This window comes from Hyaena hyaena, unplaced genomic scaffold, assembly GCF_003009895.1.
Source record: "Hyaena hyaena isolate Hyena2069 unplaced genomic scaffold, ASM300989v1 scaffold_909, whole genome shotgun sequence".
NCBI lineage: Eukaryota > Metazoa > Chordata > Mammalia > Carnivora > Hyaenidae > Hyaena > Hyaena hyaena.
In genome coordinates, this window is record NW_024081534.1 from 269,074 (window position 1) to 291,955 (window position 22,882).

General features: G+C 43.7%; 1 protein-coding gene across 4 annotated transcripts in view; it reads left to right on the plus strand.

The window, feature by feature from the left end:
- The window catches only part of MFAP5 (microfibril associated protein 5), a 49,459-nt gene that overhangs the window by 20,928 nt on the left and 5,649 nt on the right, over window positions 1-22,882 (plus strand). For 2 of the 4 annotated variants that reach the window (XM_039220663.1, XM_039220665.1), the window contains exons 2-7: window positions 15,124-15,260; window positions 15,811-15,870; window positions 17,167-17,202; window positions 21,196-21,231; window positions 21,562-21,594; window positions 22,018-22,053. In XM_039220663.1, the coding sequence (XP_039076594.1) occupies window positions 15,813-15,870; window positions 17,167-17,202; window positions 21,196-21,231; window positions 21,562-21,594; window positions 22,018-22,053 (199 nt within the window). In that variant the 5' untranslated portion in view covers window positions 15,124-15,260; window positions 15,811-15,812. Of the gene's footprint in view, window positions 1-969; window positions 1,265-15,123; window positions 15,261-15,810; window positions 15,871-17,166; window positions 17,203-21,195; window positions 21,232-21,561; window positions 21,595-22,017; window positions 22,054-22,882 lie in introns of those variants that run through there. The other 2 variants (XM_039220664.1, XM_039220666.1) reach the window with 2 other exon arrangements.

Here is a 22,882-nt window from a genome sequence, read left to right on the forward strand (position 1 = left end):
CACCCTTGTCAGAAAGTGATAGGGAGTCACAGTGTAAAGGGCATGACATGTAAGGCTGAGCAAAAGATCATGACATTTTAATGAAGGTTCCATCTCTCCTTTAACCTGCAAGTGGCAAGGTTCATAGAAATGAAAAATGGAATATTAAAATATCAGATTATATTGCAAATATGTGGGGCACCTGGGTGGCTCAGTCGATTGAGTGGCCGACTTCAGCTCAGATCATGATCCAGGATCGTGAGTTCCAGCCCCGCATCCGGCTTTGTGCTGACGGCTCAGAGCCTGGAGTCTGCTTTGGATTCTGTCTCTCTCTCTCTGTGCCCCTCCCCCACTCACCCTCTGTCTCTCTCTCTCGCTCTCAGAAATAAATAACATCAAAAAAATTAACATGGTATGACTACAGTTAGATAAAAAGTTAAAAATACTTAAATTTTGGGGCGCCTGGGTGGCTTAGTCAGTTAAGCGTCCGACTTTCGCTTAGGTCATGATCTCGCGGTTCGTGGGTTCCAGCCCTGCGTCGGGCTCTGTGCCGACTGCCAGCTCAGGGCCTGGAGCCTGTTTCAGTCTGTGACTCCCTCTCTCTCTCTGACCCTCCCTTGCTCACGCTCTCTCTCTCTCTCCTAGAAATAAATAAAAACATTTAAAAAAAATACTTACATTTTTTTTATGTTGATTTATTTTGAGAGAGCACAAGGGAAGGGACAGAAAGAGGAGGGGAGACAGAATTCAAAGCAGGCTCCAGTCTCTGAGCTGTCAGCACAGAGCCCAACATGGAGCCTGAACTCACAGCCGTGAGATCACAATCTGAGCCGAAGCCGGACACCCAACCGACTGAGCCACCCAGGCGCCCTGAAAAAATACTTTTTAAAAAAATTAAATAAATTGCAAACAGGTAACCTTGGCTGGGAGGACTGAAGTACTGTCCTAATTTTTTTTTTTTAAATAATCTCTACACTCAACATGGGGTTTGAACTCACAATACCAAGATGAAGAGAGGTACGCTCTACCAACTGAACCAGCCAAGCACCCCTGTCCTAAGCCTTAATACACTTGGATTATCAACCAGTAAGTCTTGTTGACTCGTATGTCAGACTGGGGACCTCTGCCAAGGCACCCAATGCTGTGAAAGTGTGGAAGTTACAAGAAACAACCATCGCCCTGACTCTCACCATGGATCAAGTGCTACAGTATTGAGAACATTAAGCCTCTTCATGCCCGAGAAAGGAATCATCTACTGCAATTTGCAATGGGACATCCCACTGGGGTAAGTGACTTCCCTGGCATCCCTGGGTGAGGGGAAACTTCTCCATCTCTACTGGGATCCCACGGTCCTGCTGCAAGCCAGACCTGTTGAAACCTATCACTAACATAATACTTAACAATGAGACAGTGGACAATTTCTCCCCATGATCATGACAAGGCAGGGATATTTCATCTCATCACTGCTTTTCAACATCATACTGGAAATCTAGCTGATACAATTTAAAAAAAAGGGGATAGATGAGGTGAAAAGATTGAGAAGGGAGAAATAAAGCTGTCTTTATTCGCAGATGACTTGATCATCTATGTAGAAAATCCTGAAGAAATGACTGGGAACAAAAAAAACCCTCCTCGAACTAATATGGGATCATGGCAAGTTTGCAGAATACAAAATTATCACACAAAATTTAATCATTTTTCCATAAAGTGCAATAAACATAGGAATTTAACTTATCCATTAAAAAATTTATAGTTTAGGGGCGCCTGGGTGGCTTAGTCGGTTAAGCGTCCTACTTTCGCTTGGGTCGTGATCTCGTGGTTCGTGGGTTCGAGCCCCGCGTCCGGCTCTGTGCTGACTGCCAGCTCAGAGCCTGGAGCCTGTTTCAGTCTGTGACTCCCTCTCTCTCTGACCCTCCCCTGCTCACGCTGTCTCTCTCTCTCTCTCCTAGAAATAAATAAAAAAACATTAAAAAAATTTATAGTTTATTTTGATAGAGAGAGAGAGAGAGAGCACAAGCAGGGGAGGAACAGAGAGAGACAGAGAGAAGCCCAAGCAGGCTCTGCACTGTCAGCCCAGATACCAATGTGGGGCTTGAACTCATGAACTATGAGATTGTGACCTGAGCTGAAATCAAGAATCAACTGCTTAACAGACTGTGCCATCCAGGGCCCCTGGACAAGTGGAACTTGAAATTGAAAACATAATACCATTTACATTAGCACCTGAAAGGAAAAGCTTCTGTGTCTCCTCTGCTTGAAACACTTTCTGATACCAACTGTGTGTGTGTGGGCGGGAGAGGGGGTATTTCCTTCATTAATGAATTCTCAAACACTAGCTGGGCACCCTACAATTCCATCCAACTCTGACACTGTCTACCTGGACTCTGACACTATCAGCCTGGAGTTCATGTCCAATCCCACATGTGAGGGGCTCAGTCCCATAAGACCACCGCCATCTCAGACATCAATTGCAAATCCTGCCTCTTGTACTTCTAACAGCTATAAATCAGGGGTTCCTCCTTATGTTCAATAACTTGCTAGAATGGCTCACAGAACCCAAGCAAGTGTTGTACTTACTATTAACCATTTGTTATAAAGGCTACAGCTCTGGAGCAGCCAGCTGGTAGGACACAAAGGGCACGGATTGAGGGATGTGGGCACGGAACTTCCATGTCATCTCAGGCCATGCTACCCTCTTAGAACTTGAAGATGTTTGCTAACACAGAAGCTCTTCAAATCCCTTTGCTTAGGTTTATGGAGGTTTCATTACATGGGGGTAGTTGATTAGTTCCAGCCGTCTGATCACGTGGTTACTTCCCCTGGCACCCAGCACCCGTTCCCGAGGCTATCGTGTCATCTCATGAGCATTCGGAAAGACACTTATCAATTCCAGGGGTTTCAGGAACCATATGTGAGGTAATATAAATATTACTTACTATGTCACAGCTCACAAAAAAATGACATACTTATATATGTAAATCTGAGAATACACATGAGAACGACTACAAAACTCTGGGGAAAAAATCGAAGAATGAAATAGATGAGATAGTCTGTATTTATGGACAGGAAGATTCAATATTATCAAGATGTCAGTTCTTCCCAACTTGGTCTATGGGCTCAATGCAATCTCTCCCAGCAAGTTATTGTGCGGATATGTACAAACTGAGTCTTAAGTTCCTAGGGAGAGATGAAAGGCCCAAAATAGCCACTACAATAGCCAAAGAGAAAAACAAAGTTGGAAGACTGACACCACGTGACTTCGAAACTAACTATAAAGCTACCGTCATCAAGACAGTGTAGCATTGGCAAAAGAATTGACACATACAAAGTAACAGAATAGAGAGCTCAGAAATAGACCCATATAGATACAGTCAGCTGACCTTTGGCAAAGGAGCAAAGGCAATACAATGGATCAGACAGTCTTTTCAACAAACCATGCAGAATGGGACCTCCACATGCAAAAAAAAAAAAGAAATCTAGAAACAGAACTCACAGCCTTCTCAAAAATGAACCCAAATGTATCATAGGCCTAAAACCCAAAACTGTGAGATCCCTGGAAGATAACACATAACTGTGGGTATGTAGATGACTTTTTAGATATGACATCCGGTCATGAACCATGAAAGAAATAATAAGCTGGACCTCATTAAAATTCCAATCTTTTGCTCAGCAGAAGACAATGTCAAGAGAAAAAGAAGACAAGCCAGAGACGGGAGAAAATATTTGTAAAAGGCATATCTGATAAAGGACTGTGATCCAACGTATATAAACTCTTAAAATTCACCAAGAGAAAATGTATAACCTGATTTAAAAATAGGCACAAACCCTGGCTCTATACCCTATCAGGGAAGACATGAGGTGCTAAATAGGCATCTGAAAGAAAGCCCCACATCCTGGGTTATTACAGAGAAAGGTGAATTGGAATCCATGAGATGTCACTACGTAGCCATCAGAATGACCAAAATTCAAAACACAGATAACATGAAAGAAGGGCAATGACTGGGAGCTGTAGGAACTCTTGTTCATTGTTGGAGGGAATGCAAACAGGTTCAATTCTTGTGTACACTCTGGAGGACAATTTGGTCTTTCTTTATAAAAGTAAATAAATATACTCTTACTATATGATTTATTAATTATGCTCCTTGGTATTTACCCAAAGGAAAAACTTAGATCCACACAAAATGTTGCACACGGATGCTTAGAGCAGCTTTGTTCATAATCGCCCAAACTTTAAGGGACTTCAGTGGGTAAACAGATAATGACACTGTTTACATTCAGAAAACGGATTGTTGTTCACCACTAGAAAGAAATGAGCTATCAAGTCACAAAAATGCATGGAAGGAATCATAAAGGTATATATTACAAGTGAAAGAAGCCAATCTGAAAAGGCTACATACTTTATGATTCCGATATGTAATCTGAAAATGACAAAACTACAAGGCAGTCAAGGTCAGTTGTTAGAGATTAAAGGGGAGGGTGGGATAAATAGGCAGAGCATTTTGGGGGCACCTGGCGGGCTCAGCTGGTAAAATGTGATCTCAGGGTCATGGTTTAAGCCATAATGGATGTAAAGCTTACTTTAAAAGAGAAATAGAACGTTTATAGGATAGTGAACTAGTATGATACTCTAACATACATATCATGATACATTTGTCAAAACTCACAGAACTTTTTTTTTTTTAATGTTTTATTTATTTCTGAGAGGGAGAGAGAGCATGAGCAGGGGAGGGTCAGAGAGAGAGGGAGACACAGACTCTGAAACAGGCTCCAGGCTCTGAGCTAACTGTCAGCACAGAGTCCGACGTGGGGCTTGAACCCACAAACTGTGAGATCATGACCTGAGCTGATGTTGGACGCTTAACCGACTGAGCCACCCAGATGCCCCCAAACCCACAGAACTTAAAACAGCAAGAGTGAACCCTAACGTTAATTCCGGACTTTGGGTGATGTGTCAATGTAGATTCATCAGTTTTAACAAATGCACCACTTTGGTAGTAGAGGAGAGTGTGGGTGTGTGGGGTGGAGGGTATATAGGAATTCTCTGCACTTTTCACTCAATTTTGTTGTGAACATAAAACTGTTCATCTGAGAAAGGAAAAAAAGAAAGAGTGAAAGAGGGAGAGAAGGAGAGAGAGAAGGAGGAAGAAAGGAAGGAGGGAGGGAAGGAAGGAAGAAAGGAAGGAAGGAAGGAAGGAAGTGAAGAAAAAAGAAAAGCAGTGGGCTTACGATGGAACATGCTTGGGGTGCCTGGGTGGCTCAGTCAGTTAAGCATACAACATCGGCTCAGGTCATGATCTCATGGTTTGTGGGTTCGAGCCCCACGTTGGGCTGTGTGTTGACAGCTAGCTCGGAGCCTGGAGCCTGTTTTCGGATTCTGTGTCTCCCTCTCTCTCTGTCTCTCTGCTCACGCTGTCTCTCTCTCTCAGAAATAAATAAAACATTAAAAAAGTAATAATAATAAATAAAGGAAGCACTAAGTCCAGTGGGACTTGAACTCATGACCCTGGGTGTGTGGAGCGGGGGGTGATCTAGAATTGTATGCTCTACCCACTGGGCCCATCAAGCACCTTAATTGTTCCAGCATCTGAAGCAATCATTGCTACTGATGAAAATGGATCAGATCACTTGTTTCTTCATATGTCAGACAATAAAGTTCAGGACCACTTCTCATTCCCACTAAATTACTGATCCTTTGAATGTAGGAACTGTGACTGATTTATCCTTTTTTTTTTTTAAAGTATGTAATTTCTACACCCAACATGGGGCTCAAACTCATGACCCCAAGATCAAGAGTCACATGCTCTACTGACTGACCCGGCCAGGTGCCCTTGATTTATCTTTTTTAAAAAATGTATTTATTTTTATTGTTAGAGAGTGCAAGTAGGAGGGGACAGAGGGAAAGAGAGAATCTCAAGCAGGCTCCACACTCAGCACAGAGCCCAAGCTGGGGCTCGATCCCACAACCTTGGGACCACAACCTGAGCCAAAATCAAGAGCCAGAAGCTCAAATGACAGAGCCACTCAGGCATCCCCCCTGAACCATCTTTTTAAATTACCAGTACTTAGGGAAGTGCCTGGAGATGAGAAGCCAACCAGAATATAAATGAAGTACAGCTCTGATCATTAGGAATCTTTCACCCATCAGGCATAGTTCGAGAGTTGTGCTGCAACACCAGCAGTCACTTGTAATAATAGGAAATTGGATGCGGGGATGCCAGGAAAAGTGACAGAACTGCCTAGCTGATCTAAAGAAGTTATTTGCTGCCCTCTTGTGACCAGTTTTAGGAAATACAGCCTCACCCCTTCAAGCTCTACACTTCTTTCTGATGCACAGAAACAGTCCCTGTGCTTGCTTTAGGCCATACAACAGTACTACACTTGATCTTAGCCAAAAGGCTGAGAAGCGATGGGATACATACAACAGTAAACAAACCCTCTGTGCACATTGAGCCACTCATTGTAGTGAAGACACTCTAGAAAACAAAGGAGATAATACCCAACCTGAGTGATAGATAGATAGATAGATAGATAGATTTTTTTAATGTCTTTATTTTAAGAGACAGAGAGCGAGTGGGGGAGGGGCAGAGAGAGAGGGAGACACAGAATCTGAAGCAGGCTCCAGGCTCTGAGCTGTCAGCACAGAGCCCAATGTGGGGCTCAATCCCACGGACTGGGAGATCATGACCTGAGCCGAAGTCAGACACTCAACTGACTGAGCCACCCAGGCTGAGTTATAAAGGATGAGGAGAAATCAGCCAGCTGAACATAAAGATTGTGAGAAAGGTTATGGTGGAGGTGTGGCAAATAGAATGTAGTTTTTCAGAAGTACAAGTAATTCAGCAGGGGTAGAAACCAAAGTATGAAGGTACTGGTTGGTGGTGGGGGGGGGGGAGTTGGAGCAGTGGTGATGAGAGATTTTAAAAAATGAATAGTCACGGAGGTTCCTGGGTGGCTCAGTCGGTTAAGTGTCCAACTTCGGCTCAGGTCATGATCTCACAGTTCATGGGTTCGAGCCCCGCATTGGGGTGTGTGCTGAAAGCTCAGAGCCTGGAGCCTGTTTCAGATTCTGTGTCTCCCTCTCTCTCTGTCTCAAAAATAAATAAAACAACAACAACAACAAAAATGAACAGTCATGTATGCATACTAAGAATTCTATCTGTATACTGATATCTGTATACTGAAGATAAGGAATCTTTAAAGTCTTTAAGCCAAAAGGTGACTTAATCTAACCAGTGCTAGAAATACTACTTTTGTGTACACTTTGTGTTCTAAGGGTGGTTGGGGCCGGGGGCGGGGGGGGGGGGGGGGGGCACTGTAACTGAGAGTAACGGCTGGGCTGAACTGAACTGGTGATGGAAATAATGGACAGACTGGGTGGATTGGAAAGATCAAGGAAGATCAACAGGATTTTGACTACAAAGGGTGGGTAGGGAGGAGCCAGGATGATGGAAAAAGGAATGAGGGAGTCTGAGCATGACTCACCATATTTCAATTCAGTAGCTGGGCAGACAGTCAGGTGGGATGGGTGTGGGGACCTCGCAGGGAAGAAGATGGCACCATTTTAGACATGATGGTCATAATTGAGCTCACTCAACATTTATTCAAACCTCCTTCTTGCACGCCTTCTTGCATTAGAGGTAGGACACTAAAAGCTACATACCCTAGACTCTTCCGCAGCTGGAGTTTGAATGTTATTCAAGTTCGAGCAACCATGAGCACTGGCCTAAGACCTGTTGATGTCAAAACTCGGTGGAGTGAGGAGAGAGGCAGGGGGTGAGGGTGTGGAGTGTAGCCCCACCTGTGTGATTCTAGAGCCTGAGTGGTGACATGTCAGTTTGGAAGGAGGCCTTCGGATGGCAGGCGGAGCAATGGAGTCTCATGGTAGTCACTCCTAAAAGCTCAGCTTACAGTCTGTTCCCCAGCTTTGTCTCTTGCTGTTTAAATGATTCCATTAAAGCCTGACTGACTCAGGGTGGCTGTGGGACGTCCCAACAGAGAAGTAGAGCTCAGGAGACGGAAGTAGATTAGACTCAGGTGTGGATCTGGGAACATAAGCCAAAGGATGGAAAATAAAGATATAGGAGCAAATGTGACTCGTGAGGGATTAAATATAGTAAGACAATGGCCAGGGCAAACACCCCGAAAACTCCCAGTGAACAGAAGAAAAAGAAGTGTAAAACACATTGGATGGAGCAGAGAAAAAGAAAGATGTGGTGTCGTAGATGCCAAGGGAAGAGAATAGCTCAACAGAGCGGACTGGTCAGTTGTGCCTAATGGTAAGAAAACAAAAAAATGAGAGTAACATTCATCGAGATAATACTGAGCATCAAAGAGGACCTTGGGAGATAGCCTTCTGTGGTGTTGTGAGGACAAGGGAATTACGTTTCCAGGAAAGAGCAAAATACAAATGTTCCCTGCTTGGCACTTAACCTGGGCTTTTGACAAGACTCACTTTAACCTCAGAGATTAGACGTACTAGTAGTAGATTAGATATGGCTACACACTGTTTGCCAATCTTCCCATGAAGAGGTGGAATCTGTTGCTCCTTCCCTAAAACTGGAACTGACCCTGTAGATCTATTTTGACTGACAGAACGTAGGAGAGGGATATGGAGTAATTTCCCAGGCTAACCCTTAAGAGCGCTCCACTTCTTTGTTTCCTGGAATGCTCCGTCTCACACATGGCTGTGCTTTTGAAACCCAAACAAGTCAGGCGTAGACACTACAAGGAAGAGAACTGATGCCCACAACCCATCGCAGATTCCTGTGGGCAGCTAGCACCAGATGGCCATTGGACCGAGGCCATTCTGAATCTTCCTGGCCAACACCATGTAAAGCAGACTTACAGCCTGATCAACATACAAACTCAGGGGAAAGAATAAGTTGTTGCTTTCAATCACTAGGTTTTGGCATGGTTTGTTAGACAATACTACTAAAGGAACTGGGGAGAAGGATCTTCACGTGGAAAGCTATGAATGGTCTGTGAAAACCAATCAGTATGCAGTGTTTGAAAGAGCAGCAATGAACTCCTGCCCATCACCATCTTAAGGATGGCTCGCAGAGCCTCCTTCCCTCTTATTCCAGAAGAGCTGCAGGGCACCTTGCTGGCTCAGTTGCTAGAGCCTGTGACTCTTGATCTCAGGGTTGTGAATTCAAGCCCCATATTGGGTGTAGAGCCTACGTAAAAGTTACAGTTTCAAAAAAGGTATGGCTGACCCCACAGAACAACCATAAGCACATTCTAATTTCCCTGAGAGGAGAATCAGTTCCAATATTAATGGCCATCCAAACCATCATTTTGTTTTTAGAAATAGGTTAACTAGGTCACTAAAGAAGTCTATCCACAATGAAGGAACTTCCATAACTTTCCTTTAAAAATGTAAGCAACGTGGGGCACCTGGGTGGCTGTCGGTTAAGCGTCCGACTTTGGCTCAGGTCATGATCTCACGGTTTGTGGGTTCGAGCCCCACGTTGGGCTCTGTGCTGACAGCTAGCTCAGAGCCTGGAACCTGCTTCGGATTCTGTGTCTCCCTCTCTCTCTGACCCTCCCCTGCTCATGCTGTCTCTCTCTCTCTCTTTCTCTCCCTCTCTCTCTCTCTCTCAGAAATAAATAAAACATAAAATAAAAATAAAATAAAAAAATAAAAATGTAAGCAATGTAATAGCAAAATACTGTCCATGTTATTTCTAGCATATTTCAAATGTCTATAACAGAATGGCGGGAGTATAGAAAGTTCTCCATGTTTGCTAAATGAATAAATACATTTTATTTTTTTAAATAAATTTTTAAAGATTTTTTAAAAAGTTTTTAAATTTATTTTGAGACAGAGAGAGATAGAGAGGTGGGGGCAGGGGAAGGGGCGAAGTGAAGGAATCCCAAACAGACTCTGCACTACCTGCAGGACATGGGGCTGGATGGTTTATGAACCATGAGATCATGACCGGAGCCAAAATTGAGAATCAGACACTGAACTGACTGAGCCACCCAGGTGCCCCTTAAGATTTTATTTTTAAGTAATTTCCCTACCCAACATGGGGCTCAAACCCACAACCCTGAGATCAAGATTCAAGTGCTCTACTGACTAAGACAGCCGCCTCCAATTGTTTGATTTGTTTTTTATGGCCTACATTTCAAGTAAATTATAGTACTAATTTATGCAATTTAGTAGTGAATATTAAAGGATAATTCTGTGGTTTCCACATGAGTTCTGTTTCTTGCATCCTGTTTCTCCCTTTTTTCCTTCTTACTGTGTCTCTCCCTTCTCTTCTGTCCCCATACTTTCTTATAAATATGTTAATTTCAAAAGAAGTATAATCATACTTTTTAGCACATCACCTAGCATATGGTAAATGTTCCATAAACATAAGCCACTACTACCAGCTACTACATAATAATAGCTAATGCAGGGGTGCCTGCGTGGCTCAGTTGGTTAGTCTCAGTCAGTGTCCGACTTCAGGTCATGATCTTGTGGTTTGTGAGTTCAGCCCTGTGTTGGGCTCTGTGCTAACAGCTCGGAACCTGGACCCTGCTTCACATTCAGTCTCTGTCTCTCTCTGCCCCTCCCTGCTCAGGCTCTGTCTCTCTCTTTCTCAGAAATAAACATTTTAAAAATATTGAAAAACTAGCGAATGCATACTAATAGCTAATTTAGTCTTTATATAACCGTATCATCATTATAATACATTATTATATATTATATACATTTAGAAATATACAAATGTTATATTTATATATTAGATAAAATAGTTGTGTATTGTAGTACAGGACATATTAGTTATTTGTTTAGTAGCTTAAAACAGCAAACATTTATTTTCCCAAAGCTTATGTTGATGAGGAATACAAGAAGAGCTCAGTTGCATACCTCTGGCTCAGGGTCTCACAAGGCCATAGTCAAGGTGTTGGCTGGAGCTGCCATGTTCTCAAGGTCCAATTGAGGGACTTCCAAGTCCATTTCTATGGCTCTTACAGTTCGGAGGTTGCTAACTGTTGGCTAGAGCCATCCCTTCTTTCACAAGAGCATCTCTATAGAGTAGCTCACAGCATGGCGGCTGGCTTTGTTCAGAGCAAGTAAGGGAGCAAGAGATCAAAAGGAAGCACTAATGCTAGAAGCCAGGGTCTTAGTAATCTCATCTGGAAGATACCAGAGAGCCTTTGCTGCATTCTACTTGCTACTGGTCCCTACAGCCAGCCCACACTCAAGGGGGTAAAAAAGAATAGGAGGTGGAAATCATCACTCAGGCCATCATACAGGATGCCTAGCACACATTATCCATTATCATATATCATGTATATCATATAAATCTACCAAACTTAATTGTATTAGCTATTAATTACATACATTGAACTTTCCTGGTTTTCTGCCCATATTTGCATAGTCCTGACTTTCGACTTTTTATTTTTTAATGTTTATTTATTTGAGAGGGGGGATGGGGGAAGGGGCAGAAAGAGAGAGAGGGTGAGAGAAGTCCAAGCAGGCTCCATAGAGCAGATCCCGACATGGGGCTCAGATGTGATTATGACTTGAGCCAAAATCAAGAGTCAGATTCTTAACTGATGGAGCCACCCAGGTGCCCCCAAATTTTGACTTCTTACATGCTAATCTCTCTATCAGCCAGAGATGAGTAAGACTTCACCTCTGCAATCAAGGAACTCCCGGTCTAATTGAAAATACAGACATGCAAAAGAAAGAATAGAGCTGGTGACATGATTATAGAAGTAAATAAAAATGTAGCTCAGTAGAGAGAATGAGAAGCTCTTTGGAAGGAAGGGGTACCTGGCTGGCTCAGTCTGTAGAGCATCCAACTCTTCATCTCAGGGTCAGGAGTTAAAGCCCCACATTGGATGCAGAGCTTACTTAAAAAAAAAAAAAAATTATTCAGAAGCAGAGGAAACCAGAAAAGGTTTCTGGGAAGAGGCAGAATCTAACCTGGGCTTTGATGTACACATGAGCATTTATTTACTGGAATTGGGAGGGGATAGTTCAGAAAGAAAGGAACAGAAAGTGCAGAGACATGAAGAATTACAGCAAGTATGGGTTATTAAGAAGCGGGAAGTTGTCTGAGGACGCAGGTTTGCCAGCTTCTAACTCATGTACTGAATCCATCTTTTAAGTTGGGCTGTTACTAGGTTATTGCTTCATTCCTCCGCACATACTGCTCTCTGCCTCCTTTTTTCTCCCTCCCCACCTCGCATAACCCTCCTCTCTTCTCGCTTTCCTTTTATGGGATTTCATTTTGGCTTTTTTTTTTTTTTTTTCATGTTTTTAATTTAGTTGGATTGGACCGTAGTAATAAATTNTACTAGGTTATTGCTTCATTCCTCCGCACATACTGCTCTCTGCCTCCTTTTTTCTCCCTCCCCACCTCGCATAACCCTCCTCTCTTCTCGCTTTCTTTTTATGGGTTTTCTTTTTGTTTTTTTTTTTTTTTTTTTTTGCATTTAGGCCCTGGATTTAATTTAGTTGGATTGGACCGTAGTAATAAATTTTCTGTACATTTGCCCAGAGGCCTTCAGCTGATGGGTGTATTCTTTACAGGCCAATAAACAGATGAATAGAACCAGCGCGCCATTTCGCCTGTCTGCCTCCCTTCTCTTTCTTTGTACTTTCCCCATCAGCCATTGACTGCAGAGCCTTTCTGAAAACTAAAATTTTCCTATGTGACTCAAAAGATTAGCTAGCCTGCATTCAGTGGCTTCTGCACCTGCCAGTCCATTCCATGGAGGACTTTCCCGTTGGCTGGAGAATGTGCTCTCAGTCCACAGATCGGCCTGGGCTGGATGGGAGTGGGGAGTCCCTCCCCTGAGGCAGTGGGAACCTCAGAAAATCAGAGGCTCCCGGCTCAGGGTTGGGGGTGGGGGCAGTTGCTCATTTCTGACCACGGGTGCTGCTTGTAGTTCCCTGTAATTCGATGATAAACTGAGAGTGTAATAGAACAGAGGCTGACCAAAAATCACCTTGGGGAAAGAGAAATCGGAGGTTCTCCCAACCTGGGCTCTGAAAACAAACAGGGAATGATGCTGGAAGGACAGGGCCACCAGAGCTGCAAAACAGTCATGTTCTTGGAAGCTGTTAAGCACGGTGCACATAGATGGCGGCTCCTTCTCTCACACCATTGCTCCCGAGCTCCCTCTCCTTTCCTTCTAAGCTGCTGCTCCCTGCCTGTCTTCTCCCTCTGCCTTGCTCTGGACATTCTGTTCCATTTTCACTGCCCTAACTTCGGACTCCCTCCTACGACCGACCGACCCCAGGAGAGCACCCCCTCCCGCTGCCTGGGGAGGCTCTTCTCTGCCATGGTCTCTAGCTGGGCCAGCACATTGAGGTCATTGCTCTCCCTGCCAAATGACTGGCCTGAGTTCAGTTTGTCCATCTGTCTGAGCTTCATGGAAAACATGATTGTTGCTCTAAGCTCTCTATTATAGGTCCTGCCTTAGCTCTGCTTTGCATCTGCTTTTTTTGTTTTGATCCCCACCCCCACTTCCCTGCCTTTTCTTTCCCCCACCCGGCTCTCACCGGACCAGAATCACATCTGTTTTCCAGCCTCTGCATTCTCACTGCACAGTAGATGGGTGAAGAGCAAGTTCTCGGCGAGGCAGGTCAGGAAGAGCTGGGGTTTATACTCAGATTTGTTATAGACACTGACCAGAACCCATGTATCTCAGAGATGGGACTCCTCCATCCTTTGGAGGGGCCAAAGGTGTCATTTCCTTATTTCTGATTAGGTCCATTGCTCTCCCTTCCTCCCAAATAACTAATTTCCTTCCTTCCTCCTTCCCTCCTATGCTCTCTCCTCTCTCCCTCCTCTTTCTTACTTTTTCCTTTTCTAGTCTGTACTCTATTAACACAATCTGCTTTCTGTCTACCTATACTCTCCTCTAATTTAGCTCCTTTGCTCTCTCTATATATTGTTTATCTCCTGATGACCTAAAGGATACCTTGAAACTTGGACACTTTAAAATACATACAAGGTCAATGATTCCTCAGATTTGAGTTTCTGAAACTCAAATTTGTTCCCTCCAAAGTGGAGATATTTTTTTTTACCAGTCTAACCACTAGGTTTCTATAAATAAGAGCAAATAACAGACTTTTTTTTTTATAATTTATTTTTGAGAGAGAGGCAGAGAGTGAGAGGGGCAGAGATGGAAAGAGAATTCCAAGCAGGCTCCACACCATCCACGCAGAGCCTAACCTGGGGCTTGAACTCACAAACTGTGAGAGCATGACCTTAGCTGAAACAAAAATCAGACGCTCAACTGACTGAGCCACCCAGGCACCCCAAAGACAAAGTCTTTAAAGCTCCTGGATCAGAGAAGGGTATCTATATATTACATGAAGTGGTGAAAAGTACTGTTGGAAAATAAGGCCAGCAGAATGAACTTGGCTCCCAATTTCCTTTGGTCTCTGACAGCATTTTGTCCATAAGATTCCAGAAACCAAGATACTCAGCATAAGCTTAAACAAAGACAAAAGACAAAAGAAGGCTACCATGTCCTCTCACAGAGCTCCCTTACATTTCAAAAGGATTCAGAGAGTAGTGTGTTGTTCAACGTTTCCTAACCCTGAAACAGCCAACCCTCCCCTTGGACCAAACCTTATGCAGTATCTATCTGTTTGAATATGGAATAAATAGAATTGGGGGGGGGGGACAGGAGTGGAAGCACATTTTTGAATCCATGTGTCAAGAAAGAGGCAAAGAAAAAGAGAAATACAGGGATATAAAGTAATTTGTCAGTGTTGAAGTGATGAATGGCAAAAAAGGGGAGAGGGGAGGGTGGAAGAATAATTCAAACATGGAAGATGGCCAGAGAAGGGGCAGACTGTGCAAGGACGGGCTGGAGCTATTTAGGTAAGAAGAAACCTAAGGAAAAGTAGTTGGGGTAGAGGCTGGGGCCTGGGGCCAGACTGCAAGAGAGAAAAGAAGCTCATGGAAAAAAGGCAGAGGAGCAGGGGCCAGGCCTCCTAGGGAATGGCATATCACTCACTGGTGTGGTCATAACCTTTGGAATGAGGGTGTGAGTGACTGCAAATCCCCAGCCCCCTTCTCAGTCCAGCCCCATCATGCTCCTCTAGCCTGTCTCTCTCTCTCTCTCTCTCTCTCTCTCTCTCTCTCTCTCTCCCCCTCGCTCTCCCTCATCTCATTGTTTCAGAGTAGGCCAAATTTGAAGTCCTTCCCAGGGAGTGGCCCTGTTCATCTTATTCTCCGGCCAAAGTAGGAATAGCGCGAGGAGAGAGACACACTCAGCAGCCAAAGGACTCGGTGGAAAGAGCGGAGGAAAAGTACACAGTGAGTTGTTTGATCGTATGAAACCCTAAACAGACAGAGGGAGCGTGTGCGTGTGCGTGTGCGTGTGTGTGTGTGTGTGTGTGTTTGCTTGTTGAAACTGAAAGGCTGGAGGGGGCCATGGGGAATGCCACTGACTTAGAATTGAGTGAATATCCCAATTATCCATGGGACTCAAGAGGAGACACCAAGCTAAGCAGATGATCTGAAAAAGCCACAGGTATCAAAAAGGAAGATTAGCCACGGGGGGAGGGTGAACGAGGCCACAGAGGAGGGGCAAACATAGATCAGTGAGAACATAAAGTTTCCTCTGACTTGACAGAAAAAAGTAATGAGAATTAGAATAATGGTGAGTGATCAAAGAATAGAATTTGAAGGAGAAATAAATGTTGGATGAGAGAAAAGAGAGACGGGGCTTGAGTCACATGGGGGAGTCAGGAAAAACCCTGGGAAGACGAAGAGACAGGGGCCCTGCAGGTACCCTTGCCTGAAGCCAAAATGCTGATGTGTCCTTGAACTTTACAACCTCTACTCTCCCGACACCCTTGTTAAGATATGCTGCTCTTGGGACCCAAGGTACTTCTGTGTGTCACTGCGCTCCTCATCCCCTCTGGTGAGTCCCTACCTTTATTCTTTCCTTCCAACAATGCCAGTTCCTCAACTATACGTGTGTGTGGAGGTGGAGGTGAGCGGGCTGGATGGGGGAGGTTGAAGGAACCACGGCAGAGGTGTGCGGCTACTGAGTCCTAGAACAGCCATTAAAGAAAAGAAAAGGGGCGCCAGAGTGGCTCAGTCGGCTGAGGCTGAGCGTCTGACTGGCTCGGGTCATGATCTTGTGGTCTGTGGGTTCGAGCTCTATGTCGGGTTCTGGGCTGACAATGTGGGACCTGCTTGGGATTCTCTCTCTCTCCCTCTCTGTCTTTCCCCCACTTGGGATTCTCTCCCTCTCCCTGTCTCTCTGTCTCTCCCCCACTCATGCTTTTCTCTCTCTCAACAATAGAAAAACTGGCTATGAAAAAATGTTAAAACAAAGAAAAGAATGGATTTGTATCTGAGAAGAAAGGGCTGGGATGAGATCAGAGATGATCTCAGACTTGGGAAGAAGTTTCTTGAGAGTTTCGAACATGAAACACACACACAAATTCGTATTAACCACGAGAGGGTCACACACATAAGTGCACAAGAAAACAAACACCAAAGGAGAAAGAAATAGACACACAAGTGTGTACACAGACACACAGAGATGGCTAATAAGAAACTGGACCAAATTCAATTCATTAAGGGAAACCGTGGGAATATATATGCTCCCACCTAACCAGCATGAGCTCCTGCAGAACACAAGTATATTCACACGCACACAACGAAACATGTGCCAAACTACACAGTCAAGAAAAGTCATTGAGCTGGAAGATTGGCCACGGAAAGTGAAGCTTCAGACTTTGAAGAAATCCTACTCTATTTTATTTTCTCATTCTGTCAGGTATAGACTGTGAGAAAATCATTTTTGAGATTGTTCAGTATGATGTGGGGATAGGACTGGATACATTAGAAAGGCGGCTAGCCCCATCTGCCCAATGGGACCCCATTTATTCCCAGGAACTTATTTTTCTTCTTGAGTGTTTCCATGTCAGCACTAATGGTCTGAATAATTTTGAAGTTTTTAATTTTTGTTTTAAATGGGCTCCACGCCTAATGTGGGGCTTGAATTCACGACCTTGAGATCAAGAGTCACATGCTCTACTGACAGGGCCGGCTAGGTGCCCTTGATTTTTTGTATTGCACTCTATAGAAATCCAATGCAGAAAAATCAAGTGAATTATTTTCCCATCAAGTTCTAGTTCATCTTATAAAAGCTTTAGGGGGTGTAGGGCTGGAGTCATTTATCCCTTTTCTCTTTCCTCTGACACAGACTGGACACCACTAGGAGTCAGTGGTCAACGAGGAGGTATGTAAACCCTTGAATCTGGGCTCTTTTTAAAAAATATTTATTTAAGTAATCCATACCCCCAATGTGGGGCTCAAACTCACGATCCTGAGATCAAGAGTCACATGGTCTTCTGACTGAGCCAGCCAGGCACCCACCCATCTGCTGGGGTTCTTAACAGTATAATACAGATGAATGGTCCCAGGTAAAGAATCTGTAATATAAGAGAGAGACTCATCGCCAAATTATAGGAAATAGAATCTAACTCATCAGTTTTCAAAATCCTAATATCCTCTCAAAAAACTTATTTTTTTGACAACTGAAATACCTTCCCAAAAACCGCCTCCCTGCCTATCTCTCGTTTCTACTCTCATATATATATATATATATGAGAGATATATATATCTTATTTATATATATATCTTATTTATATATATGTATCTTATTTATATATATATCTTATTTATCTCATATCTCATATATATATCTTATTTATATATATCTCATATATATCTTATATATATATATATATCTTATTTTTCTCAGAAAACACTGCTAACAGAGAGCATTTTCTATCCATGTAACAACGGAGAAGCTAGCATGCAGACAGGATAAGAAGCCATCTCAGTATGCCAGTGAAATTCTGGCGCTGTCCCATTCATGGGACAGAACCCAAATTTGGTCTTCCAAAGGGCCACTTCCTTCAGCTGGTGAGGGAAACTCCAATTAACATCTCCACTCTGCCTCCAGACATTCAGCATAATTACAGTTTATCTCTAACTGTCTCCAACCCTTGAGAACCCATTAATGGGTCAGCAAGTCAAATTAGCAGATCACAACTGGCATTTTGTAATGAATTAGCATCAACTCAAATAAAAGTGGAGTACTTTGCAGATACATGACAAGAATAAAGTGGTCTCTTACTACTTTTGTTTCAATTTTCTATGTGTACAGTTTCTTCCTGTGCACCCTGGTACAGAGGACAAAAACAGAGAAACATGACCTTTTCCCTTTCACTGCTTTGGGTCCTTCAGTTGCCGAACCTACGACAGGGTTCAGCGTCAGCAAAACAATTCTGACTTCATTTCTCTGGGCTCATTAAGATCCAGTCCTTTTCTAGATGCTTGTGATGCTTTTCACCAGAAATAAAAGACCTGCTAAAAAGACCTACTTAAGGTTTCTTTTCAGAGAACACTCATGAACTCTAAAGAAACATTTGCACACTGTAGCTCATGGATGAGGCGGGTGATCTGAGGCTACACGGACAAACAGCACTCTATCCAGAAATTATGAGGTGACAGCAATGACACACTTTCAAGCCCTCTGCTCTCCCACTGGTTGGCTTCCATCTCTGTGAGTGGCTGGACTGGAATGCAGCAAGAGAGGAAGTGAACTGGCGGGCTGGCACTGTGTCCTGAACACAGTCCAGTCCCCTCATGGTTTTTGCAATGACTCGGGTTAGTGGTGTTTCAAACGTGCTGGGGGATTGGAACAGACTTGGATTTCTTTTACCAAAATATGTTCTGAAATAAGAAAGCTAATGTTCCTGTTATCATGTTAAAGATAAAAATCCCTGGGGCTCTGAGTGGCTCAGTTGGTTAAACGTCCGGCTTCAGCTCAGGTCATGATCTCGCGGTTCGGGGGTTTGAGCCCCGCGTCGGGCTCTGTGCTGACAGCTCAGAGCCTGGAGCCTGCTTCAGATTCTGTGTCTCCCTCTCTCTCTGACCCTCCCCTGCTCATGATGTCAATCTCTCTCTCTCTCAGAAATAAATAAAACATTTTAAAAATGTTAAATTAAAAAAAGATAAAAATTCACTTCTGTCAGATCTGATGACTTTATACTTGGATTTTTTTTTTTTTAATTTTTTTTTAAGAGGATGATGTGGGGCGCCTAGGTGGCTCAGTTGGTTGAACATCAGACTCTTGATTTCAGCTCAGGTCATGATCTCATTGTTCATGTGATTGAGTCTACCACCATCTGGTTCTGTGCTGAGCTGAGTGTGGAACCTGCTTGGGATTCTCTCTTTCTCTGTCTCTGTCTCTCTCTCTTACCTCTTGCCCCCCCTCCCCTCACCCTCTACTAGGGCTATTTCTCCCTCTCAAAATAAATTGCTTCAAAATATTTTATTTTTCTTTACCCTCTACCACAACAATCAATAGCTCTGACATGCTTTACAAAAATGTTATTCTCTCCAGATTTAACCTGACATTTAGACACTGAAGTTTAAGGCAAAAAAGTCAAAGGAAACTATGCGAATTTGCTGACCCCTGGTGGGCAAAATGGATTATACAACAAGCCATCTATAATGAAAGATAATTCTAGATGGGATATTTACTAAATATTTGGATGCCAGGGCACCTGAGTGGCTTACTCTATGAAGCATCCAACGCTTGATTTCGTCTCAGGCCGTGATCTCACATTCCGTGAGTTCAGGCCCCTGTTGAGCTGTGCTTGGCAGTGCAGAGCCTGCTTGGGAGTCTCTCTCTCTCTCCTTCTCTCTGCCCCTCCCCTGCTCACACACTCTTTCTCTCACACTAAGTAAACATTTAAGAAAAAAAAAATAACAAAAGCAGTATTAACATCTAAAAAATTTTTTTGATTAAATGGCCAACTTTGGCTCATGCTCTCCCAGTTCAAAGACTTGTGTTCGAGCCCCACATCAGGCCCTGTGCTGACAGCTCAGAGCCTGGACCCTGCTTTGGATTCTGTGTCTCCCTCTCTCTCTGCCCCTCCCCACCCCCACCTCTCTCTCATTAAAATTTTTTTTTAATATTTTTCATTTATTTTTTAAGCTTATTTATTTTGAGAGAGAGAGAAAATAAGAGTAGGGGAGGTGCAGAGGGAGGAGAGAATCCCAAGGAGCAGGCTCCATGCTCAGCCGAGCACAGAGCCAGATACGGGACTCTATCCCACAACCCATCTCAGACCACGACCTGAGCTGAAATCAAGAATCTGAACTTAACCGACTGAGCCAGACAGGTGCCCCTATTTTGCCTTTTAAAGCAGAAACAACTTGTTTTAGATAGCACTGTTATTTGTAGTTTCAATATAGTTTTCTTAATTTGTCTTAATAGATTCCACCTTAGGACCTGAACCGTTTATTTTTATTTCTCCTCCTGGCTTTACTTTCCCAGTGTTCAACTGCAAGGTACCCTCTGCCACCATTGGTGTTTCCCCTCCCCTCTCTTCACCTCACTTCTCACTGAGCATCAGAAAATCATCAACATCACCTTTTGTGGACACGCTTTATGTAAACATACCAGCAAACTGATCCAATTACCTCAAAATTGTAATGATCATAATCAGTGTCTTTGGTAAAAGACAATTTTTATTTCAAGTAAGTATTGCAAGTAGGTCGTCAACCCCTTGTCCTCACGACAAGCTATATGATCTTGGGTAAATTATTTGTCTGGTGCTCAATTTTCTCATCTGTAAAACCTGATTTAAATAGTGACTGGCACATGGTAAACCCAAATTAACTCTAGGCTTATTATCTGGTAGGACAATAAAATGATGCTACTCTTCCTTCCTATGCTTAATCTAAGTATCCATGAGAAAGGGGGTGCCTGCGGAGGATTATCTGATGGGCATATAGAGTAAAGCACACAAAGGGGAAAGGATATTCTAGCTATGACTGTATGGGGATATTCATGGAAGTGGCCAAGCGTGACATTTGTTTGGATTGTGGGGAAAGGACTTGGGCTGGGAAGCAAATGAAGACAAACAACCTTGGGATACTCGCTACGTGTTAGCAGTCGTGCTGGACAGTTTCTCTTACTGGGAGTGCAAGGATGGGAGGGGAGGGGGAACGCCCACAAAATGTTCTCTGGGGGCAGCCAAGTGGCTCAGTCAGTTAGCGCCCGACTCTTGATTTTGGCTCAGGTCGTAATCTTGCACATCGTGAGTTGAATCCCCACCTCGGTCTCAGCGCTGACAGCACAGACCCTGCTTGGGATTCTCTCCCTCTCAAAACAAATAAAGTAAAAAGAGTTTTCTAATGTTTGTGTATTCAGATGATGTGACTCCAGAAGCATTCACAGAAGATCCTAGTAAGCGACCCTTTGTATTTCTTTGCTTTCACACTGGGGCTAGAGGGACTGAGGGCGATGTCTGTGCGGAGAGAAACGAAAGTTACAAGAGGTGAGTGGGCACCCTGGGCTCGGGCAGACCCTAGTGTCTGCCTTAGGCACCACGGAGGCTGTGAACCTGCCCAAGCTTTTCTCTCCCGCCTCCGTCTCTGAGAGTCCGTCACATCGGCCCAAGAGGTCACACCCTTCACTTCGATCCTTCTTGCCTCCTTTTTGATCATCCCTTTACCCTCTTTCCCTTTGCCACTTTTCCTGCCTGCATATTTTATTCCCTGTGCTGTATCTTTGCAGATCTGGTGAACGAGCCCTCTACGGACGAAACAGGTAAGTTGTACTACAGATCTTTTAAAATGGCATGATTCTTGTTAATATTCACAACATTTATTGCAGCATTTGCAATTAAATATAAAATCCGATATTTTTATCCCGGAGAAAGGGACAGAAGGATTGCGGGTGTTTTATTCAGTGACAAGTGGGATAAAAGGAAAAACAGTCCCACTGGTTCTCTGAAAAAGATGAAACAAAGTGGATTCTTAGCTAAAATAAGGCATGTGTACTAATGTCAGTAGGCCACATATTCTCCAAAAAAATGTTCACGATTACCTCAACGAACTCTACTCCCTTGGATATAATACACAAACCCAGCCGTAGCCTTGACTTTGCCCTGATACGTCCATTTTTTCCACTCTGCCTTCCCCTTTGCCAATTCACAGCCCTCCTCACACCTGCTGTTTTGTGCCTTTTCAGTTCTGGCCGATATCGAGCCTTCCACAGATGACCTGGGTGAGTTCAGATCTGGGATCCCAGGGCCACTGGGGCCTTTCTGGGCTTTCCCCAGAGCCCATTACGGAAGGCGGTACAGCTGGTGAAGGTTCCTAAATAGCTACCACTACAGTTTGTGAAAATTCTTCCAACAGTTCAATTTAATTTTTTTAAGGTTTTATTTCTTTCTGAGAGAGAGACAGCATGAGCAGGGGAGGGTCAGAGAGAGAGGGAGACACAGAATCTGAAACAGGCTCCAGGCTCTAAGCTAGCTGTCCACATAGAGACTGACACAGGTCTCAAATCCACAAAATGTGAGATCATGACTTGAGCTGAAATCTGATGTTCAACTGACTGAGCCACCCAGGTGCCCCCCAACAATTCAATTTAAATGAGTGACATTTTTGATCCTCTCACAGGCAGGGACTGTACTAGGGGGTCTGACCTACAAAATACCAATGTGAGATCTTTCCCTCAAAGTTTCTAAGACCGGATGGCTAAAGACAAGATAAATATATACACAAATCAATGTTTGGTAAGATAAAAGGAAACTTTCTAGAAGTAATGGTTGAACCGATTCTTGAAAGAATGATTGGAGCCAGCCAGGCAGTCAAAGAGGGGACAGTATGCTCAAAGGTGTGAACACAAAATAGGGCTGGGCGCATTGGAGAAACTGAGTTTGTTTGTTTTTTTTTAAACATTTTAAAAAATGTTTTATTTATTTTTGAGAGAGAGAGACAGTGTGAGCAGGAGAGGGTCAGAGAGAGAGGGAGACACAGTATCTGAAGACAGGCTCCAGGCTCTGGGCTGTCAGCATAGAGACCGACACAGGGTTCACAGTCCACAAACT